Below are 20,181 nucleotides of genomic sequence, written 5' to 3' on the forward strand. Positions count from 1 at the left end.
TCAATGGGCAGAGGGGAACTGAGGCACACAGCAATTCTGGGGTATGCAGATCTACCCAAACTAGCTTTAAACTAGGTAGCTCAGGTCCCTGGAGCAGTGATGGTTGGTGCAGGCTGGCCCTGCAAGTGGTTACTCACTGAAGCTAGCTTGGGTATATACCCTCAAGCTGCCATCACACCTCATGTATCCTAAGCAACGTTCCCAGGGGAGTCCGTGATGAAGCAGAGACTAGAACCCACATCTCTCCAGTCTCAGGCTAACCCTCGCCCTTGGATCATTCTTCCTCGCTGACTGATTTTTTGTGTCAAAAAACAATTTTGAATTATGTAATTTACTTATTTTGGCAACTTTTGTCCTAATTCTGAGTGCTAGTGTCCCGTTACCTATTGAGACTATAGATGACCTGTCCAATCTAAGAGCGACACACAGATCTATGGATAGTTCAGATTATTTTAAGATAGTAATATAGCTTCTGTGCAGGTTCAGTACCTGAGATTCCTGTTGCATTGTAACAACCTCACATGCACATGGCTAAACTGGAATGTTTCATGAAAGAAGTGAAGTCTTCCAAGGGCAGAGGTTTGTGATGTCTGGGGCCTCCATGGTTTGCACATCACTGTAACAAATGTTAGAACTGGTTGGACATTTTGTGCTGGAACTTTCCTTGGTCAGAAAATGCCAATTTGTCAAAAGAGAAATATTTTTGCAAACACATCAACTTTGAAAACTCATTTCCAAAGAAAAAATGGGGAAAGAGATTTGATAAGATTAAAACATGCTTCATGATGAAACATTTCAATTTTTGCTCTATTTTTAAAATTTTGTAATCTATAATTTCATGGGAAAATTTGTTTTCATCCTGTTATGGAAGGAGAGAAATGTCAAAATCATTAACACTTCCTCTTCTCCTACTTGTCAGAAATGAAAAACCCAGGTCCCATACAGCGCTAATAAATACAGAGATTTCTAACAGGGCCAACATCAGTGCAGCTCCGTATGCCTGGCCAATAGCGAGTATCCCTTTCTATCTGCTAAGGGGTCTCCAGTCTCCTGATCTGAGCAATGTAAACTTAGGATCCTGGTTATATCAGGGACTGCGTTGGTAATTGTGATCAGTTGAAGCACATGAGTTGACAGCCTTTCAGTATGAATAAGATGAGGCTAGTGGTGGTGGCAGGATGTTATCCTTGACTCTGAAATCTCTTCTACTCCCCTCCCCCGCCCCCGGGAACTTAGGCTTCACCCCTGCTTCTTCTCTTCACACCCCTGCTGCATCCCACCCCCACAGGTTTTTTTTTCCACATAAGTCTAACCCGCCACCCATGCCCAGGGTCCCAGCACTGTCTGCCCAGCACCAGGGCCTCCCCTCCTGGTCCTGGACTTACAGTTCAGGCTACGGGACCTGTGCCCAGTGCTCTGCTCCTGGTCCTGCACATGGGGCCCAGGCTGTTGTCATACCCACACCTAGGGCTCTATTCCTGGTCCTGCATACGGAGCTACAGCTGCCACCAGACTTGCACCCAGGGCTGTGCCTTGGGCCCTGCTCTCACAGATTCAGTTCCTGGCTGCTACAGGCCCTGTGCCAAGGGCTCTGTGCACAGCTCCACACCTGCAGTCCACACACTGGGTTTTGGCTGCTGCAAGGTCCCAGCCTTGATCTCCTTAACCCTGTCTTTGTCCCCCCTCCACACCCATATCCATGGCTGGAGGGTATCAGCTCTGTGAAGTGGGGGACATACACAGAATTAAGGGGGGGGTGAGGTAAAAAATTGGGGGTATTTTTCAGCATCCCCTCCCCCCCGTGCCACTGTCCACCCCATCTCTTCCTGCACAGTTCCCTCTCCTCCCCCAAGCATGACACATCCTCTCAGCCCCCCTGCACATCACAAAACACAGTTAGCTGGGATGATTTCACGTGAGGAGTTACTGTATGCTGTAAAATTAATCTGCTTTTCCATTGTAGGGTCAAGTGAGTGATGGAGCAGGGAGCAGAGAAGTTTAGTTAGATGGACTTGGAGGTCTCTTGATATTTCTCGTTTTTCTCTTAAGTAGTTGTACAGTACAGCTTCTGGTGCTGCACAAGTATGATCCCTTTAAAATGTAAAAATATCTGGATTTATTTTTAAATAAATATAGGAACAGGCAGGCTGCAGAAACGATAAGCTCATGGAGTAGCCAGCCCAATGCTTGGGACATTTATATGACGGAGAAATCAAAGAGGGACAAAACTGGGAGGAATCCTCAGTCAAGGATTGCTGCTCAAACTGAAAACTTCCCTCCCCTCATCACTAAACTTGGGTGTTGCAACTATTCTTAGATAGCCATTTAATAGCTCTAGGATAGCAGAGGTGATGCTAACCCATTGAGGACTGTAAGCAGGAATACCCCCGCCCCCCCCCCCCCCCCCACACACAATATATAAAAGTGAGTGGAGGGCCGGGGGCCAGAGTTAGTTGGGGCCACAGACAATTGCTTGGTTTACTTATGCCTAGTGCTGGCTCTGTTTGCTAGTTAAGTTGCAACCTTTAAATACCTCTGAGTAGGAATATCATTTTAAACTGAGTTATTAACTACCAGGGGGCACTGATAGCCTCTGCAGACACCAAAGCATGCGGGGGGGGGGGGCGCGAGGGGAGGGAGAGTGGCTCCATATTCCCAGAAAGGACAGGGCCACAGGAGGAAGGGGCAGGGCCGGGCAGCCAGGTCTCTCTGTTAACTGGAACACACCATGCTGTCCCCACCCCCAGCCCTTACAGCTGCCCAGAGCATGCTACTCCCCTCCCCAACCTGTTGGCAGGCCTGCTAGCTAAGCATCACTTCGCAGTGTTTTTCCTGCCAGAGCATCACTGCTGCTGTAGCCCTCCATATTCTAGATGCTCAGGCAGGTGCTGAGGTTGCAGCAAGGGACCAGTTAGGTCTGCAGTGTTAACGCTCTTTGTGAGTGGTGAACTCTCAGGAGGCTGTGGCTGCCCGTGACCCCCAAGGGATGGTGTCTGAAATGAAGCATTGTAACAAGAGGGAGTAACGAGGACAGGCTGGAACACGGTAGACAAGGCAGCTGGGTCTGTAGTATGACAACGATCACACAGCATGGCCACATTCACTATTCTGCTTTCAATGCAGTGAAAATCAAATCTTGTTTTACATTATCAAATCTGTAGGCTTCTTCCAGTAACAATCAGCCAGCAGACAGTGCATGGCAAAGACTCCTGTGCAGAAGTCTTAGGAATCTGAGTGTTTTCTCTTTGTCCTGTAGCAACAGCTGATGTCTGCTAGCAACCTCCAAGTATCCTCCCATGTATCCTCCTTTCCTAGCCTGAGTCTAGTGAGCTTCCCAGTACAGTAAAAGTCTTCTTCAGTCAGGCTTTTGGGTGGCGATTACTTTGTTTTCTTTTTTCTATTCCATTTTATATTCTGATTAGAAGGCTGTCTTGGACCAGACAGAGTGAGTGTTGTTAGAAGGCAAGACCGTTTGAGTTAGTTTTGAATCAGAAGCTATGGACTTGATACAGGAATCACTGGGTGAGAGCGTATGGACTGTGTTATGTAGGAGGCCCTTCCTGGCCTTAAAATCCATTAATTCGATATATTCTTTGTAACTGCTGTAAAGTTCTAAGCATAACACTGAGATGATGTCAAATGCTTTTGTGATACTTGAAGTTGCCTAGAAACAATCTTTATCTTATAGAATTGTGCTTGTAATAGTTCAGCTACTTCAGGGGGATTACAGGCTATCTACCAGCACATCTCTAGAGATTTTTCTGTATCCAGTACACGGCAATATATGCGGAATGTCATGCTGTGTGTAGGTATCAGTCCTGCAATGATCCACATGGGAAATGCCTATTGAGGGGTCTTCACTATAATTGTTCCAACGTCTTCAAGGAGCACAGGTGGGTGTGGAAGTTCTTTTACCCTCTTCCATATGGTACAGTTGGTACACCCACATACCATTACAGCTTTGTTTGTCTGGTGTGGAGAGGGGTACACACATGACTGGGAGTTCATCTGTGCTGGGTTTTCATAGTCCATGCACTCCTTGAGTTTCACTTCCAAATGTGGTAGTATGAGTTCAAGGGAGACAGAGCCTTGCTCCATTCCCAGCTTTGTCACCTGCACAGGATTAACCATAATCTGTCCTAAATAAATTAATCCTGTACAAACGGAGGGGGATAATTGCATAGATAACTGCATAGATTAGTTTTGTAATCCTGTACAAACAGAGGGGGATAATTGCATAGATCTGTGCATTGACTAACTCAACAATTAGTCAATGCATAGATTACTTTATGCATTGACTAATTGTTGAGTTGGGGACACAAGTTATTACATATTCTTTTGTGTTCAAAACAAAACCATTTCTCAATTTTAAATATCTTCTGGTTATTGTAGAATATATTTATCTTCCTTATTATTTTGAAATTCATTACACACTTATTGCTAATAGTAGACTAATTCTGAGTTTGAGTGTCTTTTTTTTTTTTTACTAATTCTGAGTTTGAGTGTCTAGATTTTTCTGTGGAGTTTGACATAATCTATCAGCCTCTCACAAACTTCAACAGCGTTATCTCCACAAAACACCTTTTAAGGTACAAAAGTATTATTATTCACATTACAGATGGAGAAACTGAGGCACAAAGAGGCTAAATGACTTTCCCAAGGTCACACAGTACATCTGTAACAAAGCAGGGAATTTTCAGTCTAGTGCCTTAACCTCAAGATCATCCTTCCAAAAATATAATTTGGAATTATATATGAATGTATTATCTCTGCGAAAGTGTTGACTGCCATACTATAACATGTAATGGGATAAATTTTGCTCTCTCTAGCAGCATTATGAACTTATGGAAACATGAGTGTAACTGAGGGCAGATTTTGGTACATTACTTATAGAGCAAGGTCAGATTCTATCAATAGATAAGAACAAGAGAGTGTCAATAGCTGGAGTGAATTGCTAAAAAGGGTTTGGTTGGTTTCCGTTAACTCTCCATTGTCCCATGCCATCCTTTTAGAGCATTGAGAAAACAAATTACACTTCTGTTGGTATCTTCTGTACTTCTCAGCTTGGGAATGAAAGTAAGGGTTTGAGAATATAATGCAGATTATTAAAAGCTGGTCAACTCCAGCATGCACAGAAAGGGTAGTGCATTAGTCTTTTCAATTCTGGAGGCTTGGGTTTAAATTCTGAAGGAGGAATGAAAACAAAGCCAGTGAAACAAGAAGGAATAGCTAGTTTTAGCTTATTATATAGCTTTTTTCCCCCTTTTATATGCAGTCATACACATCTCTTTCCTTCAAATGACACCTCGAAACTGAGTACAAGTGGCAGTCAACAGGTATGTTTATAGGTCCCTTTGAGGTCAACTTATCTCTGTCCAAATGATAATTGCCCCTTATTGTAAGAATACCTAGCACTTATTAGTAATGTAATCATAATCTGTGCAGAATTAACTACAGTCTTAGCAATCTGACAATATCAGGCCTGTTAGCTCTTTCCGCTTCCCTCATTGACACTCTCATCTCAGATTCAGTGGGTAACCTTATTTCTACATTCCTAAGATCTGTAACATTAGTGTCCTGACTTTCATCTTATTTGTAAGTGGTTATGGGTACGCTATCTGTTTATATATCCACCAAGAATCAGTTGAAACACCTGTGGCTGCAATCTCTCCTGCTACAACCCTCTCTGACAGACTGATTGCAGAATAGAGTTTTTTCATGCTTTCATTTCCTTTTATCTGCCCCTTTTCTTTTTTTCCAAGACCCGGGAGAGTGAATGTGTACTTGGGAGGTTGGATAGCAACATAGCTTTACTTGAGGATCATTACTTTATGGTCATATTTGAAATGATTTCTGGCTCAAATTTCTTGGAGTGTTTTTTCCCGTTTTTACATGGGAATGGCCATACTGGGACAGACCATCTAGCCCAGTAGGGAGTGAACAGATTATCAAGTGATCTTTATCATGTCGCCCATTCCCAGCTTCTCACAAACAGAGGCTGTGGAGACCATTCCTGCCCATCCTGACTAATAGCCTTTGATGGACCTATCCTCCGTGAACTTATCCAGTTCTTTTTTGAACCATGTTATAGCCTTGGCCTTCACATCATCCTCTGGAAAGGAGTTCCACAGGTTGACAGTTATGTGATGACATACTTCCTTTTGTTGGTTTTAAACCTGATGCCTATTGATTTCATTTTGTGACCCCCTAGTTCTCATGTTATGAGACAGAGCAAATAACACTTGATCCACTTCTATCATGTTTTTATAGACCTCGCTAATACTCTTCCCTTAGTCATCTTTATTTCCAAGCTGGAAAGTCTCAGTCTTTTTAATCTCTTAATATATGTTCCCCAAAGTGGCTACCAGTTCATCATTGCCTGAAAATCTCTGTGGCTGGGTTTTTTAAACAGCCTGGCTAATTTTGTGACTCTTGATGAACACTGTAGCTAAGCTATTGATAAATAGGATAACTAGATTTTGTGCTCGAGGGGGTCAATGATTGATGATAATTCTAAACACTCATAAGTGCTGTCTGCTGCAGCATGTTGGATGCTTAAAGTGCTGCAGCTGTACAAACATCAACTAATAATACTCCCTCCATTAGGTGGGGTGTTATTTTCTTCATCTCTAAATGGAGACACTGAGACACAGAAGTGAATTGACCTTTTCCAAAGCCATATGTTAGAACTCAGGAGTTCCTGGCTTCCAGCTCTGTGTTTAACCCACTACCTCTTGTGGTTATCCGCAGGCTAAGTTTTCCCTCCCTTTCTTGATCCACTTCATTGGTTAAGCCAGTGCATTATATTTTAGATGTTTTTAGTCTACTGGTAGCTTCTAGAGGTCAGAGATGATTCCACAGGATGCCTCCACTGTCCCAGGTGGACGCAATAATAGAATACAGAACAGATGTGGCGGAGGACAATGGTTTGGTAAAGGGCATTAACTCTCCACAAGTAGAGGCATAGTAAGTCTTCTCACAATTGACCAGGGCTTCAGAGTGACTTGCCTTTTTACATACCTTTCAAGCATAGCCAACAGACCAGTATCCACTGCTGGTGGCTGATTCTTTCTTTTGGTTTGTGCTTCCAACCTGAGTTGTGATGTAGCAGCATCTTGCTGGCGCTTGAGAGTTGTTGTTGACAGGCAGCCTAAGGCAGCATCCCAGATTAGTCTGTCCGAGCAACTGCTGGGTTGACATGATTTTTAACCCCTTCTGTGTAATAAACAGAACAGGCTGATACAAGATCTGAGGATACCACTGCTTGATTTTACTTGCCCCCTTCTCACCTTCCCCTAACAGCAACTGGCACAACTGGCTCAGAAATCTGAGCTCTGGGGTGTTCTTTCCAGACTAAGGAGAGGGGACTGTTGTGGCTGGAGTCTGGAAATGGAATTAAAGCATGTTTGTGCATGCATGTGTACGCACACATTAGTTTCAATGAAAGGAGATGATGGTCAGGGGAGTAGGGCTCTTGTGTGCCAGGCCACACAAAGTTTTGTGTATGCACATGTGACTGACAGTGATCTCCCTGAAAAATGAGTCAGATCCAGAAAACTTTGAACAAAATTTGGGCAGGTTACTGTGACTGGGTAGTCTGCCATTGAGGGCAGGAGCTTCTCATAGTCCACCCGCTCTGGCACCAGGCATAGGCCCTTTAAGCTGACTCATGGACTATACAATTGACCTGCAGAGTAGACATTCAGATTGGGACCATGTCTCCTTCATAGAGTCTCAGAGCCCCACTCCATCCTGAGCCCAAACATCCACACTGCAGTTTGATTGCTCAGCAGCCTATGCCCCACTTGCCCAAGGCAGACTTGGGCCAGCAGTGGGTCTTTTATTGCAGTGTTGACACATCTTTAGTGTGCTCAGATCCCTGGGGCCTGCTCCTCTCTCAATATGTAGCACCAGTCAATGCTACCGGGAGCTATATCCCCATGTATATGCTGAGATAGCAGATACTTGCATCACAGCACACAGAGGAAAACTTTTTTCCTGCCATTTATCACATGTGTGAGCACATCTTTTGCATATTAGGTATGTAAAGGGGCAGTTCTTCTTCCTGAGGCTGGACAAGTTTAGAAACGTAGAGTAGGGAAAGAGTAGCCTGTGTCAAATCTATTGGAGAGCAAATGAGTTGTCTGTGATAACAGAATGTGTGGAATATAAGATCCCAGCAAAGCAAAGGAGATCCATATCAACTGGAGTTGAGACTTATAGGAAAAGACTATTTGAATCCTTTAGCCTGAAAAATCTGTGGGAAACGATGGACTCTCTTTTGAGGAATCTTATACACGCCCTGGTTCTTAGGCCCTGGTTCTCATGGTGGACTTTAATCACTCTGGCATCTATTGGGAGAGCAATAAAGCAGTACACAGACAATTCAGGAAGTTTTTGGAGAATGTTGGGGATAACTTCCTGGTACAAGTGCTGAATGAACCAACCAGGTGGCCATGCACAGCTTGACCTGCTGCTCACAAACAGGGAGGAATTAGTAGGGGAAGTAGATGTGGATGGCACAGTAAATGTGGCTGGGAAGCAGTGATCATGAGATAGTTGAGTTCAGGATTCTGACAGAAGGAAGAAAGGAGAGTAGCAAAATACACACTCTGGACTTCAGAAAAGCAGACTGACTCCTTCAGAACTGATGAGCAGGATCCCCTGGGATGCTAACATGAGGGGGAAAGGAGTCCAGAAGAGCTGGCAGTATTTTAAAGAAGCCTTATTAAAAGCACAGGAACAAACCATCCCAATGCACGGGAAGAAAATCAAATATGGCAGGCCACTAGATTGGCTTACCAGGGAAATCCCTGGTAAGCTTAAACACAAAAAGGAAGCTTATAAGAAGTGGAAACTTGGACAGATGACTAGGGAGAAGTATAAATATATTGCTTAAGAATGCAGAGGAGTTATCAGAAAGGCCAAAGCACAGTTGGAATTGCAGCTAGCAAGGGATGTGAAGGGTAACAAGAAAGGTTTCTACAGACATGTTAGCAGTAAGAGGGTGATCAGAGAGGATGTTGGACCCTTAATGTATGAGGGAAGTGACTTAGAGATAGATGATGTGGGAAGAGCTAAGTGCTCAATGTTTTTGTGCCTTTGTTTTCACAGACAGAGTCAGCTCCCAGACTATTGCACTAAGCAACGCAGTATGAGAAGGAGGTAAGCAGCCCGCAGTGGAGAAAGAACAGGTTAAGAACTATTTAGAAAAGTTGGACATACTCAAATCCATGGAACTAGATTTAATGCATCTGAGGGTACTAAGGGAGTTGACAGATGTCATTGCAGAGCCACTGGCATTATCTTTGAAAACTTGTGGAGATTGGGTGATTGGAAAAAGGCAAATGTGGTGCCCATCTTTAAAAAAGGGAAGAAGGACAATCCATAGAGACCAGTCAGCCTCACCTCAGTCCCCAGAAAAATCATGGAAGGGATCCTCTAGGAATCCATTTTGAAGCATTTGGAAGAGAGGAAAGTGTTCAGGAATAGTCAACATGGCTTCACCATGGGCAAGTCATGCCTGACCAAACTGATTGCCTTCTATGGTGAGGTAACTGGCTTTGTGGTCATGGAGAAGTCAGTGGATGTGATATACCTTGACTTTAGTAAAGCTTTTGATACGCTCTCCCACAATATTCTTGCCAGCAAGTTAAGGAGTATGGATTGGATAAATGGACAGTAAGGTGGATAAAAACTTGGCTAGATTGTCAGGCTCAACAGATAGTGATCAATGGCTTGATGTCTGGTTGGTGGTCGGTGTCAAGCGGAGTGCCCCAACGGTCGATTCTAGGGCTGGTTTTGTTCAACATCTTAATTAATGATCTAGATGAGGAGATGGATGACACCCTCAGCAAGTTTGTGGATGACACTAAGCTAGGGGGAGAGGTAGATATGTTGGAAGGCAGGGATAGGGTCCAGAGTGACCTAGACAAATTAGAGGATTGGGCCAAAAGAAATCTGATGAGATTCAACAAGGACAAGTGCAGAGTCCTGCACTTGGGACAGAACAACCACAAGCATTGCTACAGGCTGGGGACCAACTGGCTAAGCAGAAGTTCAGCAGAAAAGGACCTGGGGAATACAGTGGATGGGAATCTGGATATGAGTCAAGGGTGTGCCTTTGTAGCCAAGAAGGCTAATGGCATATTAGGGTGCATTAGGAGGAGCATTGCCAGCAGATCTAGGGAAGTGATTATTCCTCTTTATTCAGCACTGGAGAGGCCACATCTGGAGTATTGCGTCCAATTCTGGGTCCCCATTACAGAAAGGATGTGGACACATTGGAGAGGATTGAGCAGAGGGCAACAAAAATGATTAGGGGGCTGAAGCACATGACCTACGAGGAGAGGCTGAGGGATTTGGGCTTATTTAGTCTGCAGAAGAGAAGAGTCAGAGGGGATTTGATAGCAGCCAAATTCCTGAAGGGAGGTTCCAAAAAGGATGGAGAGAGGCTGTTCTAAGTAGTGACAGATGACAGAACAAGGAGCAATGGTCTCAAGTTGCAGTGGGGGAGGTCTAGGTTGGATATTAGGAAAATCTAGTTGGGGTTGGTCCTGCTTCGGGCAGGGGGGTTGGACTTGATGACCTCCTGAGGTCTCTTCCAGCCCTATGATTCTATGATGCTATAATGTCAATTAACTAAGTGAATTAGGAAGATAAGCGCTTAATGCATGAATTATAGGCTGAAATTCTAAGACTTGTGTTATCCAGGGGGTCTGATTCAATGATCCCTTCTGTCCTTAAAAATCTATCAAAGTTGATGTGATTGTGTTCCTAAATCACTTAGATGCTTATTAAAATTCCACACACTATTATTGATTAACAAATAACAAATCTATCTCTACTTCCTGTACTGTTAGTCAATTGTTTATGTTTAATCTAATGTTGGATTTTCCTTTAAATTAAAATCTCTAGGTTCTATTTATCCTCCCCCCCATATTTGGAAAAATATTTCACTCTAAGTGGGCTGCAGTTTTATTTGCCTTTCGCTGAGGCCTCTGTTTGAGCTCAGTAGCAAGAAAATAATTAATTTTACCTCTCTTTTTATATAATTGATGTATTGTGACTGATCTAAAATGCATTTGAAATGGGGAAGTGGCATGGGGAAGAACAGCAATGAGACTGGAAAGGCTTCTGCTGATTCTTGTGAGAACCAATGAGTTGTCAGTCCCATAGGCATCTTTTATCTGGATGAGCCCTAATGCGCATTGTCAGGCTCTACATATTAAATACATCCAGCTTTTTTATTTCATTCAGATCAATGCACTTCAAAGCCGTATCTCTCTCAGTGAAGGAAGTGCCTGCTTTATTAACATCAACCCTGTTATCACTTTAATTCCTGTCACCATGAAATCAAGGTTTATACAGTTTCTGCAGGAGACTAAAAGACCAATAGATTGTATGAGCTGCCATCGAATCCAAAACGGGATTGGGGGGAGGAAGAAAACCAGCCTGGGGCTTTTGAACACTGCTGGATCCCTTTTATAGCTTTGCTTATTTAATTTATGGAAGGCTTATTTGCATAAACTTCCCAGTTTGCACCGCTGCTTCTTTCTTTCCTTTGATATAATGTGGGGGAGTGCCCTCAGCATACATGCAAGTAATAGTCTTAATAGAAGCATTAGCATCAATGTTGCGAAACAAGCCTTAGGTTTGCAAAGGCCAATTTCACTTTAAGGAGATAAAAAATGGAAACTGTGTGCCAGTTCCATGGACTCTTAATGCCTCTGTGTTTTCCAAGGATTAGCACTGGATATCTTTGCCCAGCATTGCTTGTGCTCCTTGAGTTGTCTCTGGCTTTGCTGATAAGCTGGTTATGATATGGAAAACAGCAGTGCCATATAAGGTCTTCCGAACTCATGGGCTGTAGAGCTCCCCTCTCACAATTTTATTACAAGTCTCATGATAGTCTATACATGTTCTTAAAGCCCCAGTTCCTGTAATCAAGTGCTTATGTGAGAGTCTCAGATTTCAATTTTTTTTTTTTTAAGTTTTAGTCTGCATGGCTGAGAAGAGAATCTTGGAAATGTGACCCACAGTAAGCCCATAGGACTGACTCCAAAACAAGAAGGCAAATAAAAAGAACCCAAATGTTTTTTTCTGTTTAAAAAATGCTTTGTTTTTTAGGCCCAACTCATATTTTCTGAAATGAGGGGGTTAATAACACTGGTCACCTGACAATAACAGCTGGAATCACAAAAAAATGGGTTGCAGTATTCCTTCTAACAGTGGAAAGGCCAGGGTCTGTGCTCCTAGCAGCGGTGGAATTCCACTGCAATTCACTCCTGTTTGGTACCGGTATTACAGAGAACAGAACTAGGTCCATTTGCCTGTTTAAATACTATCTATGTTCAAAGCTCTGTGCTCTGAAAGATGTGTGAGGTATTAATAGATGCGCTATTGTGAGGTATTTTTGCCAGACAAAGAGCGCCACCCCCTTGTGGCAAACCTATCCAGGTGACTCTTGAGTCCAGATGCAGGAGTCGCATTGTTGCTGTTCTGAATATTGTTCACTTGAAGTCCTTGGGAGCAGGTCCTGGATGGAGCCTGACTGGGTCTGTCACTTTTGGGCCTGATGGCATACATTAAAGGCTCATGGGAAATCTTAACTACTTAGCAGAAATCAGCCAATTGGTTTGTTTCCTTGGGGCTCCAGCTCATCCATAAGGGATAGTAAGAGGTTTAAGTGAACATATGTCTGTCTGTCTGTTTTTTTGTTTTTTTTTAACACAGGTCAGAATTTAAAGATGGTTTGGATTTTTACTGCTAAATTATTGAGAAATGGCCTCAGGCAGGTCTGTGCCCAACCCCCCACTGAAATTCTGGGAGAGTTGGTTGCCTGATTCCCTTAGTGTCCTTTATACACACTAGGCAGAACATTGAACTAAATAATAAAGATAATCTGCGTCTTTGCATCATGTTCTAATTTCATTAACCCCTTTCTGCAATAATTTTCAGTGTCAGCACACACAGTTGTTCCTGTTGCTGCTGTTTTTGTTTCTTTCTGTGCCTCTGTGTACGTCTGGATTTTCATGGATTCACTTGCTGTCTTTTAGTTTGTCTGATTTTTATCCCCGTCTTCTTTCTTACTCTCTCTTTGTTCTTCATTTTTCACTTCCTTTCCCAGAGAGTGAAATTATTCCTGTGAAATGGGGGAGGGATGGGTTTGTTGGTTTGTTTTTTAAATTTTATAACTTTCAATCATTTTTTTTAGAGGTTCTCTGCATTTTTCCCTGGAAATTTTGCCTTCCCGGGCCCTTAATTGCAAACACCTTCTTACCAACTGAGGAAGGCTTTACACAGTTCTGGTTGGTTCACCAGCAGGATCATAAGTGAGCTGAAGAGTTCCCTATAGCCTCCTTTCCCTGTTGGCTCTGGATCCCCTTGCATTTCCACTAGGCTGTTTAGCTGCTCTAGTTTTGAGAGCTGTTTCTAAGTCTCTGCCTCTTTCTCTTGGTTTTCAGCCTTTCAAAGATAGTGAAGAAGTTTGGTCTAGTGATTAAAACAGGGGCGGATGAGAGTTTTGCAGGACCCAGGGTGCGGGGCCTATTGAAGCGCAGGGCCCGGGGCAGCACAATTTCACGCATGCGCCACAGCCACAGCCGACAGATAGTAGCATGTGCGTAGAGCCTGGGCAGCCGCCCCACTCGCCCTGCTCTATATCTGCTGCTGGGTTAAAACCATAGGATGATGATTCATGAAAACTAGATTATAGTCCTATTTTTTTACCCCAATTTCCTTCTCTGAGGAACGTTGTGAAGGACATTCATTCATGTCTATAAAGTATTTTGGGACCTGCAGATAGAAGTCTGTCCAGGACTGAGGTTTGCATCTTTGCTATTCAGACCTCTGGACTTCTATAGGGTATTTTTGTGTCAGAGTTGGCAAACTTTTTACAGCTCTGCAGTCTAACCACGTTGCTGTTTGGGAACAGGGGGTGTTGACCATAATCTTAAATTTATGGTTGTATGCAAATTATTTGCAAATAATCTCACTGCATAATTTATATAACATGACAAATAAATTGCTTGACAATTGTGCGGTGGAGCCTGACTGTTTATTTCATACATTATTTGGACCTTCCTGCTGAATGCAATTAGTGGAGTTACACAAAGACCAAATGGGGCATGTGAATTCTTCATGGATGTTGCATTTTGACTTCAGCTGAAGTTATGGGTAGGAGCTGCAGGACATGGTAGCCTAGTGAAAATGAAGCTTGTGTTTTGATGTATGTGTTTATAGGGCTGAAGAACAAAAGAAAGTACATACAGTGTGGGTGTAATGCAGAAGTAAACAGTTTTTGATGTTTTCCGGTAAGCAGGGTGCTTGTTGGCCGTTTACTTATGTATGCCATTACTGATCTTTCTTTCATCTTAGATCTCTGTAGCTAGGCTAATGGTAATCAATATACTGGCATGGCACGGCTATAATTACCTTACTTTAGAAAAACGGATTTCAATTACTTTGTTAATTACATTAACCTCAGACTGACGAAAATATAACTTCAAGGTACACTCTTTTCCTAATGGTTTTATAAAGAAATAAACACAGCTCTTGTCATTCCCCCCCTCCCCCCCCCACACTTATACAGATGGACTTGGAAGTCAAATCCTTCCTGAATTTCTAGAGCTTTGATGAATAGTTGTCTTGCCACAGTGGGATTTTTTCACCTGGAATTTATCAACACTATTGTTTTGGGGGGGGGGGGGCGGGGGTTGATCAGCAGTACAAGTTACTTGTTCTTCCTCCAGGCCCAGAGCACTGTCTCCACAGAGCCCTCAGCCCATGCCTGTCTATGGAGTAAGAAATTAGCTTTGAAGTCCAATCTATGTCTTCAATGTGGGAGTGCAAAATAGGAATAGAATTTAGTTTTTCCTTGCTCTTCAGTGCCAGTATGCACCACTGCATCTCCATTGCTGGATAACACAAATGTTTTGTAGTGTAGGGTAATTTCATTTATTATTTTAAACTTTCACTGTTTTATTGTTTTTGGTTGTTTGAGCCATACTTCTTAGTTAATATTATTTTGTCCTGTGCTTAGAAGATGCAAGGCTTGTAGAGGAGATAAGAACTCTACAAGCACTACATAATAGGTAAAATTTTCACACATGGAGCTGGAAGGCTCATGGGACTTTGATTCCTAAGGCCTGGTCTACACAACAGGGGGAAATCAATCTAAGATACGCAACTTCAGCTACAGGAACAGTGTAGCGGGATTCTGTGTACTTAGATCTACTTACCACAGCAGCTTACCGTGACGGGTCAACAATAAATGCTCTCCCTTCAACTCCTATTTTGCTTCTCATTCTGGTGGAGTACTGGAATTGATGGGAGAGCAGTCAGCAGTTAATTTATTGCATAGACACATGATAAATTGACCCCCATTGGATTGATTGCTGCTTCTTGATCTGCCTGGTAGTGTAGATATGCCCTAAGTCTAGTGACGGGCAACCTAGGCTAGTGAGTGGGTCACATGAGTGGTCCTCCTTCACCTTAGTGGTCCACAAGATTGTCATAACCAAGACAGTCTCCCTAGAATTGCATACCTAGAATTTCCAGGGTGTACTAATTGAACCAGAGCAGCACTTTGGATGCAGATGGAGCACATGGCTCTCTGTCAGTGTTGTGTGCAATCAGCATGCACTTCACTTCACATACCATTGTTTTAAGTGCGTGTCATTGTAGTAATACCAGTAGGAAAAAAACTACATGGACGAAAACCAGCAGGATCTGGCAACCTTGCACGTGGGCAACGGTAAACAAAATGTCTTGGGGGCTACACATAGAGCCCTGATTGCCCATGTGCATGCCCCGTGCTGCAGGTAGCCCACCACTGCCTAAGTCACTTGAGTGCTTTCGAAAAATTTGCCCATCATGATTATTATTGATGGCCACAAGCTCCCCCTAATGTCTGATAACAGTAATGGCAGGAAATGAATGCTTTAACAGTGGAACAGGGGACAACTTCCCAAAAAGCTGCGCTAAAGATATAAAATAATATACTACTCTGCGTGACACTGTTGATATTGAAGTTAGATTTGTGCTGATCCTCCATTGTCTCGCCATATTCAAAGAAAGCTTACCAAATTATGGAGTTTTCCATATGTTGTAATTGGACTCTGTCAATATGTGAACTCTATCACCACAACCAACACTAAACATGGACCGTGGTAGCCTGCAGACAGCAATTCTGCTTAAATGTCCCTCATACTAGAATGTGGGTCGAATGTAGCATGTAGAGTAGTTATGTATTAATTTCTATTTCTCTTTTATTATGCAGAGAAATGACACCTCTCTCTCCCCCAGGAGAGGCCTGAGCAATGCCCTTCTATTATGTTACCCATAATCATCAAGAAATCCTCCTCTTATTGTTCTGCCACTCTGTTTACCTCATGGGGTAACATTTTTGTTAACACACCGATTTGTTGTTACTCTTGTGGTAGGACCGTGACAGTCAGAAGGTTAAGTCTGAGCAGTAGGGTTGGGATGGTTTCATTTTAGTAGATGTGAAGGTTGTGGGGCTGATCTGCAGTATTTAAGCATGCTATATATGACCTGATTGTGGTGGGTGAGTATGTAAATACATTGTTCCTGGAGCGTTTATTGTATGCATATGTTGATTGAGTTCTGTAGCAGGGCAGTTAGGAAATAAGCAGGAAGGCAAGACAATGTTTCTAGATATGTATGAACAAGGCAAGGGCCATTAAGTAGTAATACTTCTTCTGGCAATTCCTTCCATTCGTCAGTAAAGATATACTCCTTATTTTGTCAACACTGGGAACCAGTTTATTAAAAGGCCACTAACTGGCTAAAAATCATCCTCAAGAGAAAGGGAGAGGCAGTTTTCAGAAGCTGTTCAAGAGGAAGAAGCTTTTTACTGACACAGGTCCTACAAAGGGGGTCTGAAGTAGATGGGCCTTTATTAACTTTCCTTAGTAAGATGGGTGTGTACAGATTGTTCTGTTTTAAAATCCTTTCCTTGTATGTATGCTGTGTTCCTACTAATAAGCTTAAACAATACTTACTTTTAAGAATGTTGTCAGGCCACTGATTATATCTGTCAAAGGGACGATTTGCAGGTGCCAAACCCAGTTGGACCAGTAGGGAAATCACAGTTGGTATGTTAGAGGCAGGAGGAGGATGTGGGGGTGAGGGTAGCCTGAATCCTGGTCTAAGAGTTGGAGATTTGCAGGATTCCAGGGAAATAAAGGCTTGAGGCCTAAGAGCAGAGGGGGGAGTACAGAGAGACTTCAGAAGAGTCAAAGATGCTGCTATACCTGCTGTAACTATGGGTACGTCTAGACTACATGCCTCTGTCACCAGAGGCATGTAGATTAGGCTACCAGACATAGGAAAATGAAGCGGCGATTTAAATAATCGCCGCTTCATTTAAATTTAAATGGCTGCCGCGCTGAGCCGACAAACAGCTGATCAGGTATACCTGGGATGAGGTATACCTGGGTGGTCGACAAATACCTTTGATGTCGCCACCCGCGCGTCCAGACTATCGCGCTGAGCTGACAAACAGCTGATCAGCTGTTTGTCGGTTCAGCGCGGCAGCCATGTAAATTTAAATGAAGCGGCGATTATTTAAATCGCCGCTTCATTTTCCTATGTCTGGTAGCCTAATCTACATGCCTCTGGCGACAGAGGCATGTAGTCTAGACATACCCTATGATACTGTACTAGGAATGGCCCCATTGATTCAAGAAGCAGCCATTACTTTCTCTGCTAGAGACATCTGATGTAATAAATACCATTGCATTACCTGTTACTGGTATCAAAGTTGTAAAGATGATTGACTACTATTATGTTGCTATTGTATCATTTTTGCTTTTCTGCTCATTCCCTACTATGCCTAGACAAAACCCAAAGGTGTATTGTTGTCTTAGCAGTGAAGGGGGCCTTTCAGAGTCCCTATGAAAATCCTGTTCCCTGGCCCCAGTGTCTACAGTAGAGAAATAGTGAAGAGTCTCCACAAAATCTTATGGCATTACTTTGAATTTTCCATAAATGATAAGACAATTCAGTGGCTCAGGAAAAATCAGGTGTTTAAATTTCTTCTTGTTTGTTTCCTGATTGGAGAAGACCAGCATAGTAATAGACTTTATTTCTAAAAGAAGCATTTAAATCTAAAGAACCAAGTTTGCAAAGCAGCCTCAGTTTGGCCTTTTAAAAATTGTGCTTCCAAGTGTGTGAATTAGCAAATCAGATAGTGTGATTTCTTTAGTAACTACTGGATTTGAGGGACGCACAAAATTGCACGTACAGATCCCAGGAGAGATTGAATCTTGTTATAAAAATTGGTCCTGGAGTATCACAGGTTTTTCAGGTCCTGGAGTATCAAGGTTTTTCAAACCTTGCTCCAGGTTTTTCCCCCCTAACTGGTTGTGTTTAGAATGGTTGCTTCTCAAAATTCAGTCCTGTTAGCAAACCAGCTGCAAAAAAAAAATTTTCACCCAATTCTTTTGCTGGCTGTTCAGTGATGTGCTAAAACCGTGGATTTTTAAAATTCTAAAGTATCCAATATTTGTTTCATGTCTCTTACCTCAGAATAGACTCAAATTACTAATGGGAGAAGAATTTTTCTTCTCCATGGTAAACAGTGTTATAGAAATAGCCTAATATATTATGGGACTTTTGTTTTCCAACTTTCTCTGAAACACTAACTAACTGGGACACTAAATCAATACATGCGTAGCTATTTTTAGAGCCCTGTACAGACACAACATTTGTATCTGCAGCCAGTTCTCAGATATAAAGTGGATATGTGCAAATTTGCAGAGCTGCAGCTAGTTTAATCTGTCTGTTGTGACTGGAGGAAGTGTGTGCAATTCAGTAACATTAAGGGGATAGGAAAAGGCCATGAAGCCCACTTACCTCTGTCCACTTGGCCAATTTGCCTTACTTGCAAATTGATGTAGGACACGTTCCATATAAAGTAATGACCCTTCTCCATTTATGCAAGTGCTGACTATGCATTAGGCCTTAGAATGTTCTTTAAAGGCTCTGTGATTTGTTCCAATATGAAACAATTTATCTATATCTCATACAGGTGTCTCTTGTTCTCCCACAGGAAGGAAAAAATAGAAAATACACTTCTGATTATCAGTTCTACTTTTTCTCAAACGCTGTTTCAAGGGTGGCAACATCTCTCTCTGGATTAAGCTATAGTGACTCCAAAAGCCCCTCTGGACGGTGGAACAGTTATTTAGTCTCGTTCCCATTGTGAAGAAGCTCTCCATCCTGAGTTTCAGCAATGAATTTCCTTCGAAGGCGCCTCTCAGACAGCAGTTTTGTGGCCAACCTGCCCAATGGCTATATGATGGATCTGCAGCGTCCTGATAATTCCACTAGTTCTCCAGGTTCACCAGCAACTGAGAGGAAGCAGCAGCAGCAGCCATCTCAGCCATCACCCTCTTCCTCTTCTGGAACCAGTATTTTCAGTTCCATCTCCAGTGCCATGAAGCAGACTACACAAGCAGCTGCAGGACTGATGGAGCACTCAGCAAGCCCTGCTCCTGTTGCTCAGAAACCCAAGATCCTTTTGGTGATTGATGATGCTCACACAGATTGGTAAGTGTGGACACATTTCTACTGTCTGTATTACTGCAATCTAGGGGACTACATGGCTTGGGAAATCAGAAAGTGGATATAGAGAAATTTGTGTCTCAGGCCATATCTTCACTACCGGGAAGATCAACCCTGTGGTAGTTGATCTTCCGGAGTTCAATGTAATGGGTCTAGTAAAGACCCACTAAATCAAATGCTGAGAGTGCCTCCATTGACACTGGTACTCCTCAATTTGTGAGGAGTAAGGGAAGTTGACGGGAGTGTTTGCTCTGGTCATTCTTCCACTGTGGAAATTGCACCAAAGGTCGAATTAAGGTATGTCAACTTCAGTTAAGCAATTAATGTAGCTGGAATTGCATATCTTAATTCGACCTTACAGGTATAGACAAAGCCCATGTCAGTGGTAACCCAGGTCTGGTTGTTCGGCAACCTGCATGAAATCAGTAGGATGGTCTTGTTAGTTCTTAATAGAAAAATGTCTGTTGGCACTATTTAGCAAACTTGTTGACAGTCTCAGAAGAGATGTCTGTGCTTGGCAGACTGAACTCCTCTTTCGCCCCTACGCCTGGTCCTTGCAGGTAATGATAAAGGTACATTGTGGCATGG

At 42.9% G+C, this 20,181-nt stretch overlaps 1 protein-coding gene across 7 annotated transcripts in view; it reads left to right on the plus strand.

Annotated features, from left to right (window-relative positions):
- The window catches only part of SYN3 (synapsin III), a 390,200-nt gene that overhangs the window by 88,782 nt on the left and 281,237 nt on the right, over positions 1–20,181 (plus strand). For 4 of the 7 annotated variants that reach the window (XM_075938194.1, XM_075938231.1, XM_025178914.2 and 1 more), the window contains one exon: positions 19,079–19,578. In XM_075938194.1, coding sequence (XP_075794309.1) covers positions 19,262–19,578 — 317 coding nt within the window. In that variant the 5' untranslated portion in view covers positions 19,079–19,261. Of the gene's footprint in view, positions 1–9,114; positions 9,166–19,078; positions 19,579–20,181 lie in introns of all 7 variants that reach the window. The other 3 variants (XM_025178915.2, XM_075938220.1, XM_075938211.1) reach the window with 1 other exon arrangement.

This window comes from Pelodiscus sinensis, chromosome 1 (assembly GCF_049634645.1).
Source record: "Pelodiscus sinensis isolate JC-2024 chromosome 1, ASM4963464v1, whole genome shotgun sequence".
Lineage (NCBI taxonomy): Eukaryota > Metazoa > Chordata > Testudines > Trionychidae > Pelodiscus > Pelodiscus sinensis.